Source organism: Thamnophis elegans, chromosome 4, assembly GCF_009769535.1.
Source record: "Thamnophis elegans isolate rThaEle1 chromosome 4, rThaEle1.pri, whole genome shotgun sequence".
NCBI classification, from domain to species: domain Eukaryota; kingdom Metazoa; phylum Chordata; class Lepidosauria; order Squamata; family Colubridae; genus Thamnophis; species Thamnophis elegans.
The window spans coordinates 15,272,948-15,290,924 of NC_045544.1; the positions used below are offsets into that span (position 1 = coordinate 15,272,948).

General features: G+C 38.4%; 1 protein-coding gene across 1 annotated transcript in view; it reads left to right on the forward strand.

Moving 5' to 3' along the window:
• Nucleotides 1-13,575, forward strand: part of MYO6 (myosin VI) — a 121,579-nt gene extending 108,004 nt beyond the window's left edge. The window contains exons 28-35 of the mRNA XM_032216291.1: nt 177-337; nt 2,206-2,235; nt 2,620-2,658; nt 3,273-3,376; nt 6,167-6,298; nt 7,576-7,602; nt 10,137-10,358; nt 11,847-13,575. Coding sequence (XP_032072182.1) covers nt 177-337; nt 2,206-2,235; nt 2,620-2,658; nt 3,273-3,376; nt 6,167-6,298; nt 7,576-7,602; nt 10,137-10,358; nt 11,847-12,046 — 915 coding nt within the window. The 3' untranslated portion in view covers nt 12,047-13,575. The remainder of the gene's footprint in view (nt 1-176; nt 338-2,205; nt 2,236-2,619; nt 2,659-3,272; nt 3,377-6,166; nt 6,299-7,575; nt 7,603-10,136; nt 10,359-11,846) is intronic.
• The last annotated feature ends 4,402 nt before the right edge of the window (nt 13,576-17,977 follow it).

Below are 17,977 nucleotides of genomic sequence, written 5' to 3' on the forward strand. Positions count from 1 at the left end.
TGGGCTCAATTGTAATTGCAAACCACAAACTGGTGTTTCTTAAGATGTTCTCAGAGTACTAGTTCTAAAAATCCTAGCTGGCATTGCTTCTAGCATGCTGTATTGGATCTAGCTAGATAGTTCTGTTGTATTAAAATAGATATTTTGATTAAGTTATCTTTTTTATGGCTCTGCAGGTTGAAGTTGAGGCTCAGCTGGCCAGAGAACGTGAAGAAGCAAGTCAGCAGCAAGCCATTTTCGAACAGGAGCGCAGAGATCACGAGCTGGCTTTGCGAATTGCCCGAAGTGAATCTGAGCTCATCAACGATGAGGCTCAGGTGGACCCAAGTTTGCGCAGGTATTGTACTTTTTCGGTGATGCTGCTGGAAAAGGCAGTTGTATAATAAGTTGTATAATAATGATGATGATAATGAGAACGCTGTCATTAAATTAAGGTAACATGATGCTGCATATCTTCCTATATTTGGACACTCATAATCTAGAGGCTACACTTTGCCACAGCTTTCCTCAACTTTCTTCCAGCCAATTATGTTGGGGTTGCAGTTCCTCAGATTCCCAGCAAGGATAGCTTTTAGCCATTGCTGTAAGCAATTCTGAATATTGTGATTTGACTCTGTTATAGCAGCCAATATAGAATAGAATAGAATAGAATTTTATTATTTGTATGCCGCCTTTCTCCGGGAGGACTCAGGGCGGCAAACAATTCAAGGGGGAAAAAGGGGGAACATAAAAAACAAAATACAAATAATAAAAGTAAACAACAGTTGCACAACCATACATGTCGAGAGGGGAGGGAACTCATCACCCCCAGGCCTGCCGGCAAAGCCAGGTTTTGACGGCTTTTCGGAAGGCCTGGAGAGAGGTGAGGGTCTGAATCCCTGCGGGGAGTTCATTCCAGAGGGCCGGAGCTGCCACAGAGAAGGCCCTCCCCCGGGTAATAGCCAGGTGGCATTGGCTGGTAGATGGCACCCGGAGGAGGCCAACCCTATGAGATCTAATGGGTCTGTGGGAGGTAATTGGCAGCAGGCGGTCTCTCAAGTATAATATGGGGAAGCTGCTATAACAGATGTTAGTTAGGTATCCGTACTACCTTTCCTCTGTCAAAGATTTGGGAGTATAGTTCAGAGAGCGGTTTCTGAACTTTGTGGAGAGAGGAAAAAAGTAAAAAAAAATCCTTTAGGAATTTTGTAATGCATCTCCATCCCAGTTCAGTCTAAACCAGGGATCTTGAAACTCAGCAACTTTCTGAGAATTCTGGGAGTTGAAGTCCATAGTTGGCAAGTTTGGAGACCCTTGGCCAAATAGTGTCCTTTGACATTGTGCTACAAGCAATAAAGGGTACAATGGAAGGATTTGCCATTTGAAAATTTTCCTTACCCATATTGGTGTGGATTAATTCCATTTCAGTTCCTCATAAATTGCTCTTCAAGAAGAATTAATACTGAGATTCATACATCAAATTCAGAAAAAGTTGGTTTATTGTATTAAATCATGTTTGTCTGGATTCACCCAACATTCATATCAAATCCAAACAGAGCACTTTCCTTGTTAGTATAATGTGGAAACCTGCCTAACGTTTTGACTGCCTTACTTACTTATTATTCTAGTGATGCTTGCAACCCTAAAAGACAGATCAGTGTCATATTAAAAACGAGACAGTATTTTTGCACAGGGAAAGTTTTTTCTTCCTTCCCCCTTCCCTCTCTCCCTTCCTGTCTGCCTGGAATAAACCATTTCAGCACATGCATTCTTTCTTAGTTTTTAGATGTTCTCCCAAACACTTGGCATAGGAATCAGCTTCTTTTTAAGCAGATATGTTTATCTGGGTATTTATTTTTCTGTTGGGTATGAGTTTGAGTACAATTTTCCCATCATTGAGTTTTGCTTGATGGAAGCTATAGCTTGGGATTGAAAGGAGGTGGGTTCCAGGGCCTCTATTTTGTGATGTTTATAGTGAGACTTCAAGACAATCCCCTTCTTACAGTGTGAATGCATGGGATGATTACAGACCTGTCATGGTGGTGAGAGAAAGGAGAAGTCAATGCATCTATCATTTAAGAAACTAAATAAATGTTTAACACCACTTGTTGATACCAGATTCCTGGTGATCTTATAAGAACATCATTTTGTATCCAGGATGATCTTGTAATGCTGTACATCAGTTTAGGAGAACTTCAGACTAACCTAAATATGTTCTGTTCGCAGATTCAATGAAGCAAGGTGTAAAATGACAGCGTATGAAAACATTTTTTTTCCCTTTTGGGAAATTCTATAAAAATTGAGAGTGGGAGGGTAAAATAATTCTAATGTTCACTTTAAAAGAAATTTACAAAATAATTCACTTTAATTCTTCCTAATTCATCACAATTTGAGCATGCAATCAATACACTCCATTTGAGAATCAGTCTATCAGATCAATTATATGTAAGTGCAAATGCTTGTGATTTAAATATTGTTTAAATATTTAAATAGTGATTTAAATAACCTGAAAGATTATACATACAAAGAACTGGTTAATTTAGAGTATTTATTATACTATGTTATCAGTTAATATTGTAAAATTAATGCATTAAATCTTGTATCCTAATTCCCTAACATACATTCCTCATGTTTTTATAGGGAACAAGTGGCCAAAGAAATGTCAGAATACTTATCTAGGTGGGTGTAACAGATTGCCAGAAAGAAATCAGTTTAATCACCAAATGCAATAACTATAAGATAAAGTTAATTTATAAATTCCATTAAATTAATTTATGTAAAAAAATATACATTCTAATCAATGTTCATTCACTGCACCACTTTAGTACCCATTTCCTTTCTAATTCACTATTATATTTATGAATTGCATGAATAGGAATTACGTTTTGATAAAGTTTTGCTATTATTTTGCTCTAGGGAGAATTATTCTGTTCTCTCTTTTTTAAAAACTGGGATGCGATGTCAAGCATCCCCAAATTCTTAATTTCCCAGCATTAGACGTTTACATAGAGAACTATGTCTTCACATAATGTGTCCATTTGGTTTTTTCCGAAACTGTTTAAAAACAACCTGAGTCATTTCAGATTACGTTTATGATTAGTCTGTAAATTAGCAATTTGCAATCTAAATTTCCTTTCCTCTTAAATAAATATGCCTAAGAAGCATGTCATGGATGTTACCAATCTTTGCACTTGTCTTTTTTGATGAGTCCTCCTTTCCGCTTTGCATTCTTGAGGAACAGTTGTTTCTTTCTTGAATACTTCTCCATTTTTTGTTTCTTTGGATGTTTTTAGGGGACCTACAGTTCAAGCTACCAAAGCTGCAGCTGGCATTAAAAAGCATGACCTTAGCAAGTGGAAATATGCAGACTTACGAGATACAATCAATACCTCTTGTGGTGAGTGTTGCCCTGTTTGGAATGTAGGGAGTGTCAGGATACATCAATATTTGGATTTTTCTCTCTCTCACACAGAGTTTTGAAAGCCTACAGTATATAATGAATTGATACCTTTTGTTTTTTTTTAAAAAAAAGGCCTTTGATCGCTAAATAATTCTTTATTCAGCTCTAAAGGAGAAAATGCCTTGAACAAAGTTACTTCAAACTGCTCCATATGTCAAAACAAAAGAAAAAGGGTGAAGCATTCAAAACTAAGCCGCGTGTAAGAACCAGCAGGGTTAATTAACTGAATATAATGCAAAGTCATTACATTTAAACTTAACCTAAAATGATTATTGCTAATGACTTTTAAATAGTTTGCTTGGTCTATTGTCAATATAGTGCAATTCATGGGCTTGAAAGCTTTCACTCGTTCAGATGTGTTGGAGATAAGAACCTGGAAGGCCGTAGTCTGCCTATACGGCTTATATCAGATGTTCCTAGTTTTTGCAGAGTTGTTTCTAGCAAGCTCAAGATTGACAGATTCAGATTAACTAAGGGGCCTGTTAAATGCAATGGACTCTCCTTTCTTTTCCCCAAGCTAGGATACTGGTTCAGATCCATCCTCATATCCTATTTTTCTTTAAAAGGGAAAACATGCTCATACTAAATTGGATGTGATATTAAATCTCCTAATTAGGGAAAGATAGGGATATGCCTTATACCTAATTAATCCATTAGTTTGTCTAGCCAGTATTATCAAGCTGTCTGGCAGTAGCTTTCCATCCCTCCTTGCAGATGATGGGGATCACACAGGCGACCTTTTGCAGGCAAAGCAGGTGCTGAGCTACTCAGCTCCTAAATAGGCACTATTAGACTGGTAAGAGATTATATTGCCTCACTGAGAGCCATTTTAGTGTAATAAATACACTGGGGTAGGAACTGTGAGGTTGTGAGTTCTAGTCTCACCTTGGGCGCAAAGCCAGCTGGGTGACCTTGAGTCTGTTACTTTCCCTCAGTCCTAGGACAGAGACAAACCATTTTGAAAAGTGTTGCTGAAAACATTCCATGGACATGCCCATGCAGTCCCCAGGAGTCAAGACTGACTCAAAGACAGATACACACACACACACACACACACACACACACACACACACACACACACACACACAAAATAGCAATAGCAGTTAGACTTATATACCGCTTCATAGGGCTTTCAGCCTTCTCTAAGCAGTTTACAGAGTCAGCATATTGCCCCCAACAACAATCTGTGTCCTCATTTTACCCACCTCGGAAGGATGGAAGGCTGAGTCAACCCTGAGCCGGTGAGATTTGAACAGCCGAACTGCAGAACTAGCAGTCAGCTGAAGTAGTCTGCAGTGCTGCATTTAACCACTGCGCCACCTCGGCTCTCTAAACACACACACACACACACACACACACACACACACACACACACACAGCAAAATAGCCTCAGAAAGAAACATGCCAACACACACAAAATTTTGATTTTGAGCGGGAGCCTCAAAAGCTGGAAGACGCCTTGGTTTTTCTTGATCTCTGAAAGGGCCTCTGAAATAGCAGAGTAATCATTAATCAGATTGAAATTGAAAGTGTTGCTGAAAACATTCCATGGACATGCCCATGCAGTCCCCAGGAGTCAAGACTGACTCAAAGACAGATACACACACACACACACACACACACACACACACACACAATAGCAATAGCAGTTAGACTTATATACCGCTTCATAGGGCTTTCAGCCTTCTCTTTGAGCGGGAGCCTCAAAAGCTGGAAGACGCCTTGGTTTTTCTTGATCTCTGAAAGGGCCTCTGAAATAGCAGAGTAATCATTAATCAGATTGAAATTGAGAGCCCCCAATCCTGATATCTCTATATTGACTTTTTCAGGGCTTGGCTCTGTGTGTGTGTGTGTGTGTAACTTAGCTCAGGTCCCATTGAATAGGGATCTATTAACTATGCACTCTCTACTTAAACCTTCTTCTCCTTGTGTACTGTATATATCCATGATGGCGAACCTATGGCACACATGCCACAGGTGGCACGCAGAACCCCCTGCGTGCACGCCAACCGTTGCCCTAGCCCAGCTCCACCACACATGTGCATGTGTGCTTCCCACCAGCCAGCTGATCCTCAGGTCTCTGCCATGCATGCATGGGGTGAGGTGCATGCACGGTGGGAACTTGCATTGTATTTTGCAGCCGTGCGTAGTGCCCCCGCACCCCGTTTTGGCTTCCAGGTTGGTGCAGGAGGCCCTCCAGGCCCAAAACGGGGTGCAGAGGGGGTGTACACGCCAACAAAAGATTAGCCATCACTGGTATATCAATCCAGCATGAAGGGGTGGATCAATTGGGCTGAGCTCAAGGCTTAAAGAGAATCTGATATTTAGACAATGTGTGTGTGTTCATTTAAAATCAACCAAGTAAAACAAACTAAGTTGCTAAGAAACATACCAACAAACACAACATTTTGACTATGAGCCTCAAAAGCTGGAAGAAGCCTTCGTTTTTCTTGATCTCTGAAAGGGCCTCTGAAATAGCAGAATAATTAGACAACGTTTGAAAATAACAAAATGGATATTTTATGAATGCAAGCTTTAGAAAATTATCCTTCTTTTTTGTACAAATTACCAGTTTATGCACCCTGTATATATGTGAATCATATTGTAAATATAAGGAGCTGTGAACTAATTTTTTCCATGTCAACAAATTCATAAACATATTCATCTTTTATCTTTTCTCACTTGTTTCTCACTTACTCCCTCCCTGGTGCTTTTCCTGGATCAAAGATATTGAATTGTTGGCAGCTTGCAGAGAAGAGTTTCATAGGCGGCTTAAGGTTTATCATGCTTGGAAGGCCAAGAACAAGAAACGCAATACTGAAATGGAACAGCGGGCTCCCAAATCAGTCACTGATTATGGTAAGGGAAAATCTTAATTTAAGCCCTCCTTCTCCCCACGCGCATACAAAAGTGTGTGTGTATGTGTGTGCATGGAGGGAGAGTGTCCTTGTGAGCAAAAGTGCCTAAAGAATATTGAGCAGCTTATTTTTACTGCATTGACTAAATTGTCTCATGGACAGCATCCTAACCCAACAGCATTGGATGGATTTTAGATTGAAATAGTTTCAGTTCTAGGGCTGAGATAAAAGGCCAGGCTAAATACTATGGATTTGTGAAGGGAGCTAGTAATAGAGTATTGCTGTTTAGAAAGAAGTATAGTAGTATTTGCTAAATTAGTAGTAATTGGTGCTTAACTAAGCACCATCCAGATGTTTGTGGCTTTGTTTTGCTACATGCCATGTGATTTTTAATTTCTTCTTATCTTCTTATAGTAGTTTAAATAAAAGTCACTTGGGCCACAGTGCTTGGCAAGAACCATGGAAAAGGTTTGTGGACACAGTGGCATCCATAATCATAGTTGGCCTCAGGTGCAGTAGTGGGTTCTGGATCCCGTCACAGCCGGTACGCTGCAACGGGGCCAGGTGTCCTTGGCAGGCAAGCACACTTCGCATGCACGCACATGCACGCCACCACTCAGCGACACTTGGTGGAGGTCGCGCAAGTGCACGCATGCGCAATTAATCCGTTTGCCTCAAAAAGTGGTAAGGAACGCGGGTGGGCAGGTGGGCCAAACGGCCCACTGTTCCAATATGGTAGCCGCTGCTCCCAGCTACCACCAGTATGCCCATACCGGGCCGTACTGCCCGGAACCCACCACTGCTCAGGTGGTACAGCGCGTGACCTTCAAATAGAAGAGTGTTTATTAACTCATATTGTTCCACGTTTTTCAAAGAGGAAGAGAAGCTTGTGTTATTTCAGAAAACCAAATTAAGGAACCATGGGCTTGTATCAGATAGTACACGGAATAGCCGAATTGACTTTTCCTAAGAAATGGCTTGACGTTTGTTGTACATGTTGCTGAGATAGAGTGAGATTTTGGGGTGCAGAGAATTATCTCAAGCAACTAGACCAGAGTGCTCAGATTCTGAGACTGAATATTGGGAGAATGGGAATCAGGATCTAGCATGGATTCTGAGGAATGGATCTGGGCTGTTTTTACCCATCTATAAGAGCCCTGAATCCAAGGCTGATCTGATCCAACATTCTAACCCCACTTAAAGACCTGTAGGAAATTTTTCCCATTGATCAATGGATTCATTTTCTCTTGCATGCTCAGTATTAAATTTTGTTTTCAGATTTTGCACCATTTTTGAACAACTCAAGTAAGTGGGGGGATTATTTCATCTAATTAGAAAAAAAGGGGGGAATAGAACCCACTTTACTAACATAATTGTGTTTTGCTACAGTTATATTTGTTCTTTAGAAGCATTCAAAAGGTGCATTTTAAATATAATTAAAGAATTGTTGGTAAAGACATTGGACAGCAGGAATGTTCACGCTCTTTTAAGAATTTTGGCAATATTTACAGAAACGAATAATTTATTTCAATAAAAATGTGCATACTGGTTTAATTTTAATTCCTTTCTTCTGCCAAGAGAAAATATTTTCCCCTTGTAGCAAAACATTGAAAATTGGTACTAATCAACTAACATTTGGAACAAAACCTAACACTTAGGAACTTGTTTTAGGAGAGAAAATAATTGCCTTTGTTGTGGGGAAAGTGCTTTTTTTTCCAGTATGTTGATTATCTTTTGGGTGAGGGCAGCTGTGCATGAGAATGAGGAAAAAAGACCTCTAGATGCCAAGCAAGGAACTCAAGATGGACACCATCCTATATATTAATTTAGATGGTGGGTCACCAGTCTCCATTAGCTGCAGAATGCAGCAAGAGGATGTATTGAAAATGATGAATTGCCCGGTGAATCGATTCATCAATTGAAAACCGATTTCATTTTTTAAACAATTTTTTAAAAAAATGAATAAAAGTATGTGTGCTATTGCTTAGGTTTATCATGCCAAATGATAATAATTATGACTGAAGGCTGGTTAATATTAAAAAGGTCTTTTTTGCCCATTTTCTTTTCATGGATGAGCTGCTTTAATGTCCACTGATATTAATGAGAAATATTTTAACAAATATTGCCTTTTATAGCAGGATAAACAATGGCTATTTCTGTATGTATAAACATAATATTTTGAACATTTTTTTCTCTTCCAGTAATCAACAGCTTATCTAAAAATAAGAGGGCAAATAAACACATGTGATGTGACTTCATCCCTCTTTATTCAACTAAAACCAGATTTATTATTGATAATTATTTAGCTTATAGTTAAAATTATTCATTGTCAATCCTTCCATAAACTGGAATAGAAAGAAAAGTGCCCTCTGATGAATAACTGAACTGTTTTCTCTGCAATTGTCCACAACAATCTTGCATTTGAAATCTCCTACTTGAAACCTGAAAAGTCAGAAATGGTTATTTCATTTCATTTCATTCATTTCATTTCATTTATTAAATTTATAGGCCGCCCAATCCCGGAGGACTCTGGGCGGCTTACAACGAAAGAAGAAAAAAGAAAAGCAAAATAAGTAAAAAAGTAGTTTAAAATTCACAACACACATACTTTCTAATCGGGGCTGGACCTTAACACTAAGGTCAACAGCCCCAGGCCTGCTGGAACAGCCAGGTTTTAACGGCTTTCCTGAAGGCCATGAGAGTGGGTAAGGTCCGGACCTCTGGGGGTAGCTGATTCCACAGGGTCGGAGCAGCCACAGAGAAGGCTCTCCTCCGGGGCCCGCCAGCCGACACTGTCCGGCTGATGGTATCCGAAGGAGGCCCACCCTGTGGGATGTTATCGGCCGTTGGGAGGGGTATGGCAGTAGGTGGTCTCGCAGATAGGCTGGTCCTAAGCCATGTAGTATAATGTGAGTCTGTGTCAGGGAATTGTGCAGCAGGTGTACAAATGAAGTTGGAGACGCTGACATGAACTTGTAGTTTTATATGAATAAATATATTTTATATCTATATTAACAGCAGACAAGATAGTTAGGCGCACACTAATATCATGAGGTAAAATGTCAAGTAAATCCCGTAGCATAACAGAGCACACAAGAAAAGGGCGGGGGGAAAAGGGAAACTCCCCCTTTACACCCACAACAACCAATCATAACATAGATTACCTTATTCAGGAACCAGCACTCTTCAACCAATCAACTACAACAGTGTTTTCTGGCCCATCACACACTTTACTGTTCCAGCTATTAAATTAAAAATCTTAACATTCTGCAAATGACTCTCCATCTATAACGATACCTTATTCTTTTTTTCACATCCTTTCACTTTACTTTTCTCCCAGGTTGGGAGGCAATTTTCTTTGCAAAAAAATATGCTTTGAGAATTGTATTCCAGCACTGTGTTACATAGACATTTCGCGCATTCATTTATTCATTCAATTTCCATAGCCACCCATCTGAGTCAATGACTCTGAGTGGTTTACGATTCAAAAATTGTAAAAATGTATTCATTGGACCTTTGCCATAGGGATTATAGTGTACTTTTAATAATTTGGAATGTTCCTTCTTCTTTCGCCCAGCATACTTAACTCCATTGAATAGATTCCTCAGCTGGGATCCACAATCTAAACATTTGTTTCCATGGCTGAAATGAAATCCATGTTATTTCGAAAAATGTTGTGGGCAATGCAATATCTTCTTTCGCTATTTTGTCTTTACTGAAAGTATTTTCAAACTTTTCAAACCTACTTTTCTGCCCAGATTTTTTTTTTAAAAAGGTGATGGTAATGAAGACTGGTTTTGATCTTGGCCACAAATGTTAACTGTAATTATTCCTTACAGCTCAGCAGAATCCAACAAGTCAGTTGTCCGTTAGACAGCAGCAGGATATGGAAATGAACCGGCAACAGCGATATTTCCGAATTCCTTTCATCCGCCCAGCAGATCAATACAAGGATCCTCAGAATAAGAAAAAAGGCTGGTGGTATGCTCACTTTGATGGACCATGGATTGCTCGTCAAATGGAACTTCATCCTGATAAGCAACCCATTTTGCTAGTGGCTGGTTAGTATGGGTTTTATTTTTATTTTTTAAATAAAGTTGGAAAAGTAAGCTTCATTTATTGACAAGATGTAGTAAAGGTAAATCAAGATCTGAATTATACTGTAAAGCAGTGGTGAAATTCAACTTTTTTTTACTACTGGTTTTGTGTCCATGGCTTCGTGGGTGTGGCCGGGGAAGAATACTGCAAAATCTCCACTCCCCCCTCCCCCTGGGGCCAGCCAGAGGTGGTATTTGCCGATTTTCCGAACTACTCAAAATTTCCACTACCAGTTCTCCAGAACCTGTCAGAACCTGCTGAATTTCATCCCTGCTGCAAAGCAAAATATTGTTTTATTTAAAAAGATTATCTTTACTTTCAGAAGAATCTGAAAAATAAATAAAGCTCAAGTTCCTTTGGATAATGAGATGAACAACAAATGAATGAATGAATGAATGAATTAATTTGCCAGCTTCTCCCTTGAGAGAAGTAGTAATTAGTAGATTAACATTTGTTTATGTATTGGGTTTTGATACTCCAAAATTATTCCTAGAAATTTACATATTATAAACATAAAACATGATAAAAATATAAAATCAATGTCTTTCTTGATATGAAATGCATGGTCATCACTGCAGGTTGTTATGATTTCCTGCTGTCAAAACTGGTTGTGATGCAAAGTTGATATTTAGGTTACAACTTATTCTGTTGATTCACATTTCCTCTTGCATTATGAGTCTCAAAGATTCCAAGTGTTTGAGATATAGGTGATAGAAGGATTAAATAAGGTGAATTACAAGAATTTGGATACTTGTTGTTGTGGCCCAGCAGGAGCCGTTGGAGCTGCCACCAGACTCCGACAGCGAGGGGCCCTATGAGTCAGCTCTGGAGGATGTGGAGAACCCTGGACAGGGTTCCGACTCTGAGCAGGGCGCAGAGAGGCTGGTTGGCCACCAGGAGGTGCCTGAGCCTTGGAGCAATGGGGAGGAGACAAGGGAGTGTGATCCTGATGTCATGCATTGGAGCAGTGGGGAGGAGACAAGGGAGTTGGTACTGAATGCCCGGCAACGGAGGGCTAATAGGCGTAAAGGACAGTTGCGCAGTTACAGGAGATAATTGAGCTCAGCTGGTGGTAATTAGGCTCCTCTTAAGACTATAAAAGGAATGGCTTTGCACACACTCATCGCAGGACTCAACGCGTTTACTAGAGCTGGAGAACTCTCGTGGCTAGCTTGGCAGGCTGGATTGCTGCCAAGGTTAGTCTGTGCTGGATTGCTGCCAACGTCTAGTCTGTGTGTTAATAAATCCTTGAAGTATCTTCATCTCCACGTGCTTTGGTGTAGGACGAGGGGGGTCAGAACACTTGTAGATCTCTTCTTCTAAAGGCAATATGTTTGGGAAAGAAGCTAGCGCTTGTTATAGTTTTGTTCTCAATTTTGCATGTGTCCAAAACTAAAAGAGGCAGGCTTGCATTATAACTTTTGTAAAATCTGGGTTTTCCTTCATTCCAGGCAAGGATGACATGGAGATGTGCGAGCTGAATCTTGAAGAAACTGGCCTGACTCGTAAGCGGGGTGCTGAAATTTTGCAGCGGCAGTTTGAAGAGATTTGGGAACGCTGTGGCGGAATCCAGTATCTTCAAAATGCAGTTGAGAGCAAACAAGCTCGGCCGACTTATGCAACTGCCATGCTGCAGAACTTGTTGAAATAAATTGTTATTTTGCACCTACCGAGCACAGCCGGACTTTTAATATTCCATAATCATGTAGAGATGTTTAATATAAACCGATTTTATTAATGTGTCGATTTTTAGTTTGTACTTTTGATGTCTTAATTTGTGTAGTGAGCTCATTCTCAAGATCTAAATTTTTCTTTCAGTCAAGTATTTTGTTTGCTTTAGGCCAGAATATGATAATGCAAATAATACTGTAATATAGAGCAGAAGCGGTAAATCTATGTATCTCCTATCGTGCTGGGTTCCAACTTCTGTCAACCCCCAGCTAGTCAGTCCAGTGGGATAGAAGTCCAACAGTGGATGGAGGACTAAAGACCCCTATCCCTGATGTAGCATAACACACTACCAATATGTAGTTTAGAACTACCCACAGTGGCATTTTATCTTCTGTAACACACTTCCCAGATACTATCTGGAAACATGAGTTTCCACAAAGTAGAAGAAACCGTGTTTTCTTTACACTAGGCTAACTAGAACTGTGAGGCCTTAATGTTCTTAACATTTAATGTACAGAAGTTAAAGTAGACTCCTATAAAGGTGAAAGATAACCCTTCAGCATCACTTGCAAACAAGCGTTTTGGGGAAAATGTGTCTTAAGGTAGATCGCCGGGTGTCATATACTGAATATAGAAAAACTTGAGCCTGAAGTGCTTTAGCAATTCAGAACTGAAACGGTTTGGTGCACTTTTAAGCAGTTGTGCATGAATGTGTTTGTCTTCCTTTTTTTAAACTGCTTTTTTTTTTTTTTTTTACAAAACAGGTTCCTTCAAACAATTTATGTTTAATTTTTTTGTCATAACTGTACTGGAAATCCTTTCTCAGTCAAAGTGAAATATAATTCACAGAGAAGGTTCAATACATACATACATACATACATACATACATACATACATACATACATATATATATATATATATATATATATATATATATATATATATATATATCTGCAGATATTTATGGCTGGAACCATCAGAGAAGTGAACTTCATGAATTATGCCAGCAAAGTTGAATTTGAATATGGGGACCTGTGTTGCATCACTGAAATGAATATGGATTAAGTAGATTTTTTCCCCCCTGACTCCTGATGAAATGCCAGAACTCTGGCATTTCTTGTTACATCATGCTGCTTCAAATTGTTTAACTTCAAAGTGTTCAAGGTTTATTTAGCTCCTAATCTAATAGATCTTTTCTTGTTGCTAATCTCCCAAATTCAGGTTTTGTGGGCTTTTATTTTCTGCAGGGTTTCCTTAACAGTAATTAAAATACTTATAGCAGTTATTTCTTTCAGACAGTTTTAAATTGCCTTTGGTCGATGTTGCAAAATAAACTTAATGTCAGCATAACAAATCTTGGTGTTATCACAGTTTTGGGATCTTTAGAGAAATTTTAAAAATGTCACTTAATTAAAAAAAAATACAGACCACACCAGGAGAGAGTTTCTTTATTAGAGTAATTGTGTTTCTCAGCTCTGATTTTTAAATCTCCAAATAAGAATTTAAAAAGAAGAATGAACTGAGTTTACATTGGCTACTAAGTTTTGACCAGATTGGGTGTAAAAAAGAAAACATTCATACATCTAAGCAATATTCTTAACTAGATTTAATATTATTGAGCTCATCAGTTTATGTATTCATATGTGTAAGTATCATTCTGAGACCCAAATGTAGACAGTTTTACAGCTTTAGCCTAAACTTGGTCTATTGTCTACTCCAGAGGTGTCAAACTCGCAATGTCACATTGTTATGTGATGTATGGTGATTTCCCCCCGCCTCGCTAAAACAGGGATGGGAATGGCCAGTGCATGACACATCCGGCAATCTCACTACCAGTAATAATTTTTCCAAATTATAAAGGTAGCAGAAGAAAGTAAAAAACGGAATACAAGCCAAGTCATGAGTTTAAATCCACTTAGGAGGCTTTGAATCCAATTGGATGTTTGAATCCTTTGGTTTGGCTATAAAGTTCAAGCAATCAGAAATCATGCAAATGGGTTTTTTTTAATCCATAGATAAAGCTTGAGTAGGAGAGCCTAGAAGCCCACATATCTACCCACAAAAGCCTCCGTCCATGTGGCAGAATATAATATTATTTTCCACAATCATTAGGTGAAAAGATATGCTCAAGGGCAAAAGACAATTGTAAACAGTCAGACAGTTTTCAAAATTGTCCCTGTTTTCTGAAATTGGATTGCATCAGTGATTCCCCCCCCCCAGTTTTGAAATTAGAACTTATTCAACATCAGTCTTCCTGCGTACCGTTTTCTGCATTTAAGTTGTGTTTTCACCAGTTTGTGAAAGAGCTGCTTGCTGAGCAGTTGCAATGGGAAGCAATATGCATCACTTGCCCTATCACAATCCTGCTCTTCTCTTTCTTTTCTTCAAAGCATCAGAATTGCCCAGAAGAACCTCTGGGGGGGGGGGGGTGTCTCATGAAAAGCCTCCAAAGGCTGTAGATGTATAGAATTCCATAATAAAAGCTCTGTTTAGATTGGTTGTGCAAGAAAATATTTATTCATATGTTAAATCAATAAAGATCTCTCCATCTACCAATGTATCTGATGTTAACTTTCATAGTATATTAGATCATTCAGAGGCATATGCCAGATATGTTTGCAGCCAGGTGCTAAGGTCCAGTTGCCTTTGATTGATCTCAACAATCTAATCAGGATAAAACCTAATACTGGATGGGAACCAGGGAACACCAGAACTAGGAAGGTGAGGGGAAAGAGAGAGTGATGGCAAACCACTTCCACATTGCTGCTACAAAAAAATTACATGATATCACCAGAAGCTGAGCTTGACTTGAAGGACTTGACTTACATATATGTTCATCACGGATCAAACACAGCTTGTTTCCTTGGTTCCTTTGTGCCTTTGGTTTCAGTGAGAGACTACGTTAAAAGCATTGCAGGACATCAGCAGCGTTTTTATGTTGAAATATGAGAGGGACGTTGAATTTTTTTTTTTTTAGAATAGCAATTAAGAGACAAAGTTGTTTCATTTCTTGCATGGAAACTATTGCTCCATTGAAAGTCCCCAACTGTTTTGCTTCTAGTAAAGAATGACAATATCCTTTATGCATGGAAATGCAGCGTGGAGAAATATTGATAGGAAAAGTAGTTTTCAAAGAGAGAGAGAATGGGGAAAAACTGCTTAATGTTGCTGCTATAGCCAAACCCAGAATCCTCTACAGTTACACTGTCTTGTAAAACATAGACTGTGTTGAGCACCTCAATCACAGCTAAGGCTAAAACATGACTATATTTTAAAATAGTATTTCAGTGGTGCTTGTCGCTTGCTTGTTTTCTTGTAGACATTCCATATCTACAACAGCACTCCTTACCAGTGCTAGTAAGGAGTGCTGTTGTAATATTTCTTTAATATTTTGGATTCATTTGATTGTCCTAGATGTGTCTGCAGTTACTGCATCAATTGGTTAGTATAGTGGGTTAACAGTTGATAAGGATGCAAATCCTTGATGCAAATTTTCTAAATTCCCATTATAGGAGGAATTAAATTTAAAAAGATATGACATCATTTTCTATATAATATTTAATGAACAGGTGCCATTATCTCCAATTAAACCTGACTAGAGTTCCTTCAAATACACATTGCATTAATAAGTTTTGCAGATGCATACAGCATCTTTTTTTTGCCCCCAACATCTGGCCAAACATTTCAGTGTAAAGATGAATGAAAATGGCAGTTCCTCAACAGAAAAAAAATAGAGACTTGTTGCTTTCTGCGTATTTGTGATGTGAAAGCCCCAAGATACAAAAGTAGGTACACCTCCAGATAATACATTTACTTGTGCAGCTGTGATGTGGTTTCAAAGTACTTTGAGTCTTGGGTAATGGCTATTCTACCTCTGCAGGCCATCATATTAGCTTGCATTTGCTAAATGAGGAATATACGTACATCAATCTACTATAAATCTCATAAAATAGCAATCCTAGTTCCATGACCAAGTAGAGTACCATGCAAAAGTTTAGGTACTGCTCATCAAATTTAATATTTCAGTGTACTACATGAACAGAAGCTGACGAAACCTCTACATAGTACAAAGTTAAATACAATGACTTTCTACAAAATTCAATTGCATACTTAAATATTTATGTGCAAATGTTTACCAAGCTAAAATAAGGAAAAGTTTGGACATCTTTTTAATCAGTAACTGTAGCATCACCTTTGTCAGAATAGCTTCCAAATAGCTAAAAGTTCATCTAATCTTTGTTTTTAGAGTGTTTTGCCTACTCTTCCTTGCAGAATTCAGAAATATACATGATTGATTGTCAATATTATTCAGTTCTGGGAACTATCCCCCTTTTCCCCTTCAAGAAATCATGCCTGATTTGGAGATAATTTTAGATAATTTCCTTGCTGAAATATCTAACTGAATGTAGGATATTAGCTTCTAAAATTCATTTGCTTGAATCCGTCTTTTCTTTCCACCTGTCCAATATTTGCTGCGCTGCAGCACAACTCCAAAATATAATAGAGCCATCCCTGTGTCAACAATGTCTTCTTTTCTTCAAATGCTTCACCATTTTTGTCCAAATTCATCCCATGTTGGTATGGCTGATATTTTAGGCTTATCAAGGTTTTCTTTTTATACATGAGATGCTGACTTTTGTGATAATTTTAATAAAAAGGTTTTTCTTCTTCCATGAAGATAACCATTATATATACAGTGCTGTTATGTAGAGCAGCTACTCCAGAGACAGCTTAAACCAGTGGTTCCCAAACTTGGCAACTTTAAGACTTGCGGACTTCAACTCCCAGAATTCTCCAGCCAGCAGAGCTGGCTGGAGAATTCTGGGAGTTGAATTCCGCAAGTCTTAAAGTTGCCAAGTTTGGGAACCACTGGCTTAAACTTCCAGCAGGTCTTAGTAAACTAGTGATTGTTGATAAGTGTAACATATACTGGTAGTAGATTTTTCTTTCTTTCTGCATTTCTTTTCCTTGTTTGGGTTTTGCTCTTTTCTATTTTTTTTATTTTAAGATTAAAGAATGTTTTGTTAATCGTGTATGCATAAAATAATTTTTGAAATAATTCTTAAGTTATTTCTGGTGATTGTGAGTTCGGTGCAGATCTGAATAGTTTTCTAATTGCTCTAGCAGAGATTTTGTTTGGGCTTCCAGTTTTCACCTTGACGTCAACAATTCCACATAACCTCTGTATCTTAACAGTATTTTTAGCTAGAAAGCATTAGCTGAAAACACTTAGAGTTTTTGACATAGTTTTTCTCTTCCTTGTAATATGAATTATCTTCATTTGCACGTACTCAGATCCCTGCTCAAAGCCCTTAGTTGGTCAAAATAAATAGAATATTTTTCACCTGTCAGGTTAGAAAAGTCAGAATATTTTTCACCTGTGGAATTGGTGTCTCCTGGCTAAATGTACAATACACTGGACAAGTTAACCAGTTTCTAGTTATCTCATTAACAATGTTACAGTTTTAGAAAAAGTAGCACCGAATCAGTTAGAATGGTGCCCAAATTTCTGTATCAGCCATATTAACAATTTTCTTATATCCATTTGGTAAATAATGGTACAAAATACTTAGGTGTGCATTCAAATATGCAAAAATATGTTGTGGTTAATTTTGTACAATGTAGAGATTGGGCCAGCTTCTATTCCCTTATGTATTCTTGAAACATATGTCGACCAGCAGTAGCTAAATTTTGCATGCAGTTATGAGTCTGCAAAGAACTAGCAATTCCCTGAAGAGCCCAAGATTTTTAATACTACTTTGGAAATGTTCTTATTTGTAATTGCATCTCTTTCATCTTTGGCTTATTTCCTACTAAACTGTTCCAAGTACTTTGTCAAATAACTTTGATTGTGTACTGCAAATTATAAAAGAATAAATTTACTCTTGATCTTTCTGCAACATTTCTTTTA